Source organism: Mustela nigripes, chromosome 2 (assembly GCF_022355385.1).
Source record: "Mustela nigripes isolate SB6536 chromosome 2, MUSNIG.SB6536, whole genome shotgun sequence".
Classification (NCBI taxonomy): domain Eukaryota; kingdom Metazoa; phylum Chordata; class Mammalia; order Carnivora; family Mustelidae; genus Mustela; species Mustela nigripes.
In genome coordinates this window covers 706,402-712,910 of record NC_081558.1, presented here as the reverse complement: position 1 = coordinate 712,910, position 6,509 = coordinate 706,402, and the positions used below count along the sequence as shown (strand labels likewise).

Here is a 6,509-nt window from a genome sequence, read left to right as displayed (position 1 = left end):
TCTAGGCCCTGACGGCGTGGCAGTGACCAGAGAGACAGGGAGGTGCAGGGCTGAGACCAGCAAAGGCCCCGTGGCCTTCACTTGCTGTGGAAAGCAGGGGCGGTGGGGGCTTCTGGCTGTGGGACTGTAATCGAGGGACTCCAGAGGACCGCCGAAGTCAGCGTGGTCCCCGACAGCCCTGAGGGTGAGGGATGCTGGGCCTTGGGGCTTTTTCTCCAGTGGAGACGGAGAGGGGCTGTGGGGGCTGCGTCTAGGGACAGAGGCCTGACCCTGCTCCTAAGCCAAGACGGCTGCAGACCTGACCAGCTCCGCCCAGGACCCCCTCCCCGTAGCGGGGCACTGAGGCAACACAAACCAGCCTTGGAGCTGGTTCGCGTCGGACCTGCATACCGATGGCTGAGGCTGGGGTGCGGTCCCCGGGGGCCTCACTGTGCTCAGTGCAGCCTCCGGAGGGAGCGGCCACCCTGCGTGGTGACCGTGGTCCCCAAGGCAGGGGTCTGTGGCTGGCGATGGACGGGGTGGTTCCTGACAGACCCGGGCCCTGCATGCAAGCCTCAGGCCATACAGGGGTGTGGAGGGAGTAGCGTGGCTGTGGGGCTCCTCTGCACATGCGCGAACACGACTCTGCACGCAGCCAGTGACAGGTCCAAGGGGCGTGTCCCCACTGTGGGCTCTGGGTCCTGGGGCTGACCAGGCAGGCCTGGCCCTGCTCCCCCGGGGGCTCCCAGCCTACAGAGGAGAGCAGACAAGAACGAGATTCCACTCGAGGCGGGTGGGCTGAGTGGCCTGGTGGCCAGGGAGGCTGAGAGAGGACATCTGACCTAGTCCGAAGGGTCCAGGGCAGACAGCCAAGCAGTGACCCATGGGAACCGTAGACCAGGCAGCGGGAAGAGCCTATGCCAAGACCCTGAGGTGGGAACAAAGCTATTTTTGTACTTATCCAACCTGACGTTTCCTTTTCTGTTAAAGCTTTGTCTTAAAGGAGTGCCTCGTGGCTCAGTCGGTTGGGAGTCTACCTTCAACTCAGGTCAGGGTCCTGGGATGGAGTCCCACATCGGGCTCTCTGCTCAGCGGGGAGCCTGCTTCCCTTGCCCTCTCTCTCTGCCTGCCTCTCTGTCCCCTTGTGATCTCTGTCTGTGAAATAAATAAATAAAATCTTTAAAAAAAATCCTTATACTAGCTAGCTAGACACACCTTAAATGTCCATAAATTGGAGAAAGGATAACCAAAATGTGACATAGCCCCACACTGGGACATCACTTGGCCGCCGGCGGCAGCGAGGCCCCCATGCACTGCTTGGGGCCGGTCCCTGAGCCCATGATGCACGGGGAGGGGACCAGACACAGGTGGCCCCACGGGGTGTGAGTCCACGCGTGTGACACGTCCCGACCAGGCTCCTCCATCGACAGGAAGGGGGCTCAGGGGGGTCGGGGACTGGGATCTGACAGATGATGGGGAGGGCGTTGCCCTTGGGGGCAGAGAGAATTCTGGATCAGAGGAGGGGCCGGCTGCACAACTTGTGGATGTGCTAACGTTTACGTGGACGGACAGTGTGGTACGGACTTATAACTCAACAACTTTTTTTAGTAAGAAAATTAAAGTCAGTGTTGGGGTCCCACCACGGTCCCCGCGCCGTGTCCCTCGGGCCCCCTCCCCTGCGGCAAGGGGAGGCCTCCTTCCTCTCTGAGCCTCCGGGTCCTCACCATGGATTGGGGGGTCCTTAGGGTCTCCCTCCACGGTGCTCAGCACAGGTGTCCCTCGGCCACCCCGCAACACTGGGCACGGCAGGTGGGGCGCACACAGAGGTCTTTGTGCGGCTCAGTGGGTTCATTAAGAGGCAGGCCCTGTCGCTGGGCTCAGCTCGGCTGAATTAATTAGCTGAGAGCCTTCCCTCCCTGCTAATTGTGCCCAGGAGGCTGCAGTCCTAGCGGGTGGCCCCAAGGGGACAAGCCTCTGAGACGATCCCTGCCCCGTTGGCCCTGCTGGGGCGAGGCTGGGGTGAAGGCCACTGGGACCCCACAGCTCCCGACACCTGCCTTTTGCAAAGCCAGAAAGGGATTGAGAGGCAACAGACCGACCCCTACCTTGGCCTGGGCAGTTAGGGAAACTGAGTCACAAAGCAGCAGAGCTTGGTGACATAGAGGTCAGAGAAGGTGGTTGGATTCTAAAGGAGCCGAGATGAAATCGGGGTTCGCCAACCCCCCCACCCCCGGCATGGAGCAGGGAGCCGGAGGCCTTGACCAGCCCTGGGGTCGCGGCTCCCCTGTGCTCCTGCGGCCGCCGGGTCTCTCCCTCCTCCTCCCAGCTGCCCCGAGGCGGGGGTGGGGTGGGGTGCGAGGGGGCTCGTTCCCATTTCTCCGCGGTGGGGGTGACTGAGGCTCCTGGAGCACAATGAAGGACAGCCGCCCGAGGAGGCTCATCCCAGCGCCTGGCCCCCAAGACCCCCGAGACGCGGCTTTGACCGGCCCCAGACATTCCTCGAAGACACCCCTCCCCGGCCCACGCCAGACGCGACCCTACACTGTGCCCCTCCTGCCCCCCAGTCAGGGTCAGTGGCCCCAAACACACAGGCACACCCTTGAGGTTTATGCTCGTTTTATTATAAAAAAATACAGAATCCAAAGTTGATCGTATCGGAAGGGGAAGCCTGCGCCGCCAGCTCCCGGTGGAGCCGCGCCGCCCGCAGAAGCCGGTGGCGTCCCGGGGCCGCGCTGTGTAGGTACGTATAATATATAGAAAACACAGATCAGGAAAGGCGGGTAGAAATATGAAATCCGTATAAATGCCGTTTGCTTCCTGAAAGGGTCCCGAGTCTCTTTCTGAGTGTGGCCCCCGCATTCTGCGTTGTCCTGTTTTCTCTTATAAACGTAGTTCCTAGCGCCGGGGGAGGGGCTCCGACGATCCAGCTTACTGCGAAGGCGGCTTCTACTCTAAAAGGTCCCCCCACCCCTGGCCAAACAGAAGTGCCCCCTCCCAGGAAGGGGTAAGAGAAGAAGAAACTCTCCAGGCCGTCCTTAGGAACACAGTAGAAATAAGTCACAGTATAGTTGCCGGGTCTATTTACAGAAAGGTCCTGTCTTCTCGGCCTGGGGGGGCGCTCGGTGAGGCTGCGGGGGGAGGGGGCCCAAGCGGTTCTAAGCCTCAGAGGCTGTGACTCTTGAAGAGGCCCCCAGTGGCACAGCCCAGATTTCCACTCTGGGCAGGGGTCACCAGGAGCGAGGGTGGGGCAGGGGACGGGCTCTGAGGCGGGTCTGGTTCCTGGACCAGGACCTGCCGGCGGTCGCCACTCACCCCTACGGTCTCAGACCGGCCTGTTCCAGGGCTCGCGGGTGGTCCAGGGTGGGCTCCAGCCCAGACCCAACAGATGGAGTGACCAGACCAGGGGTCTCCAGACCTGTGCCCCAGGGGACTAGGGACCACCCCAACCCCCATCCACTGTTTCCTTCCCAAAGTCACCGGCAACAGCAAGGAATAAATTAAATTAAAAACTCAAGTCTTTCGGATTCCACCATAAAAGAAAAGCACTGCTGAGAGCTTCTTGGCTTCTCCGGGACTCTAGAAGAGCCCGCCTGTCCAGGCGCCGGCCAGCTACCGGGCCTCTCAGGCCTCGGGGTCTTTAGCCACACACCCCCGGGGCTGGTCGTGGGGCGGCGGACAGCCCCCAGCCTGGCAGGGGCAGCACCAGTCGTGGGAGAATCGGAGTCTGTCTCTGGTCTCTAGGCCGGGCCGTCCAGGCGGGCCGGGACTAGGAGCCCAGGAGGGTCCACAGCACGGGCACGGCGCCTAGGACGAGCCGGCAGCTCCCCAAGCCGCTGCAGGAGTTGTTGCTGGTGAAGATGGGCTCAGGGGCCTCGTACAGGGTCTCGTCTGGAGGGACACGGAGGCAGAACGGTCATCAGGAGGCCCCGCCCCCCCGCCCCCTCCCTAACCAGCTGCACCCCCACACCAGGGCTGATCAGCCTCAGCTGTGCCCGCCCCCCCACCCCGGCTGGGGCGCTTCTGACCGTCTTCACTGGGCAAAGCACAGAAAACAACAGGTGCCAAACCGTGTGTGTCCGGCACCTGGGGGACATCACAAGGGACTGTGGAGCCCCTCCTCTTTGGATGTGGCTCTGATGGTTCAAGAGTCCAGGACATGGGCCCTTTAGGTCTATCTCAGGAAACTCCGCTGATGCTCACTCTTGGGGGAACAGGGCTCTTGGCCTCAGCACAGGGCCAGGTCCTGACCTGTACTCCTGAGGGTCTGAAACGCTGTCCTCATTTACAGATGGGGAAACTGAGGCTTGGGCAGGGGCTGGTGCAGCCATCGCTGAGGTCACGGGACTCCCAGGGCTGTGCTCCGAGCCCTCTGGCCCTGCTGACCACAGAGCGGGTTCTGTGGGTTTGGGACACAAGGGTGGGGGACTGAACCGTGCACGGTGCCCTGAGGACTTACTAGTCGGCCGGACATAAACCTTCAGCCTCAGGCAGGGCCGGTCCACAGCATTGGGAGGCGTGGCAGCTGGAAGAAAGGGAGCGGGGGACTGGTGGAGCAGGGGACCTCCTGGGGCCGCGTCTCATCTCCCACACTGGCCGCTCAACCCCCCCCCCAGGGCTGCGGGAGGCGTCCCCCGTAAAACTCCTGACCATACATCAAAGCCCCAGACACGACGCCCTCTATTTCCCAGAAGGCCTCCTGTGTACCCCCCTGCCCCTCCCTTTACTGAACCCGGACCCCAGAGAATGGAGGTGTCTGTCCGGTTCCATCTCACCCCACGGCAGCACAGGGAAAGGTTCAAAGGTGATGAACAAAAATGTGTTTGTTTTGAATGGGTCAAAAAAAAAATATCAGTATAACCAAATGATTGATCTGGGATCAGATACCTGTTCTCTGGCGCCTGTGGGCAAGTCACCCCCTATCTGGGCCTCATCTGTCACACAGTACGTGCTTTGGAAATGATGGCCTCCATCTGGGAGCCAACAGAAGCCGGTAACCCCTGGGACAGAGGCTGCACTCCCACCTCCCCCCGAGAGGGACCCACGCTGCTGGAGGTCACGCGGAGGCAGACGCATGGTCGGGCCTCGTGCCATTTTTGCTCCCTGCTTCTTGGCTCACACCAGAGTACTCCGCGGGGGACGGGGGTAGCACCTGGCCTCAGCAGAGTCACCACGGAGGGGGACTTGGGGCCCAGGACAGGGAGGGGGAAGGAGGTCCAGAGGCCAGTGAGGGCCGGTGGGATTCACACATGGGAAGTCTGTTCACGCACACGGACAGCCAGGCCCGCCGCCTGTCCCCCGGTGGCTGCCTCCTCCGCCCTCCCCCCCCAGAAGCCCCTTGTGCTGGGAGATGAAGATAAAAAAGCATGTAATAAAAATAACATTCGTCATAGAGATAGAACGAATAATTACAATAATTATCTTTATGAAACTCCCGTCCTGGAAAGAAAAATGTAATTTTTCTTATGTTATGAGGACTTAATTTAAACACCTTCTTCCCCCTTACTCCACCCGCTTTTTCCTTGAATTAAAAGGAAAAAATCCAAATAGAGCAGAAAGGAAGAATGAGGCTTGTACAGTTTGATTTGACGCAGCGGGAACCAGGGCGGCGAGGGGCGGCCTCTCCCCACAGCCTGGGGGCAGAGCCCGCTCCCCTCCTGGCTCCCCAAAGGACCCAAGATGCTGAGCAATGGGGACCCCCACGGCCCCTTGGTGCTTCAGTGCCTGCCCAGAGGCCGGGTGACAAGGTGGGCACCCAGAGGCTCCCATGTTGGTGGGGCGTGACGCCCAGACCCCAGGATCCTGGCTAAGGTCCGTGGAGAAGAGCACAGCACAAACTGGACCCAAACCCGGGCTCAGCTCTGCTGTGTTCCCGCCTCCCCAGACCCCACCACCCGGACTTTAAGGGGAAGCACACACTGGCCCCCTGGAACGCCCCCCAGGGGCAGCAGAGCCAGGGCAGCCCACCCTCTGCCCCAGTGTGGGGCTGTGCGTGCCTGAGGGTCCCAAGCCTTGAAAAGCAGCTTCCAAGGTCCTTGGGGAATCTTGGCCAAAGGTGGGCCAGATGGGAGACTGGGGCGGGGGCTGGGGGAGCACCTGGGCAATACCTGCCCAAGCCAGGCGGTGGGGCAGAACACAGGCTCTGTCCTCTCACTGGCTTTGACCATGCTTCCCTGCCCCACCAGATTCCCTGTGCCCGTGTCCCTCACTGCAATGGCAGGGAGCACCCCTGGTCTCAGTATTGGACAAGCCCATGGTGGCCTGGTCCAGCGACTGAGGTCCCAGAAGGGAAGCTGTGGATTTGGACTTTCATGGCCCCTCTGAGCCTCAGTTTCCCCATCTGCAAAATGGGGACCCTTGACAGGCCTCTGGGGCTTGCTGGAAGGATACCATTCAAGAGCTTGAGCCCTCGGAGACTAAGGCCAGGGTGGGAGGAGGGGCCCAAGAGGACAGTCCCCCCAGACCCCATCCCCCTGGGACGGGCCTCTGCCTCCAGCACGCGCGCATAAGCTCCACGCCCCCCCCCCCCCCCC

At 61.4% G+C, this 6,509-nt stretch overlaps 1 protein-coding gene across 1 annotated transcript in view; it reads right to left on the bottom strand.

Annotated features, from left to right (window-relative positions):
• Positions 1-2,578: 2,578 nt before the first annotated feature.
• The window catches only part of EFNA2 (ephrin A2), a 17,916-nt gene continuing 13,985 nt past the window's right edge, over positions 2,579-6,509 (bottom strand). The window contains exons 5-6 of the mRNA XM_059392607.1: positions 4,436-4,555; positions 2,579-3,867 (exon numbers count right to left, since the gene is read on the bottom strand). Of these exons, the coding sequence (XP_059248590.1) occupies positions 3,746-3,867; positions 4,436-4,555 (242 nt within the window). The 3' untranslated portion in view covers positions 2,579-3,745. The remainder of the gene's footprint in view (positions 3,868-4,435; positions 4,556-6,509) is intronic.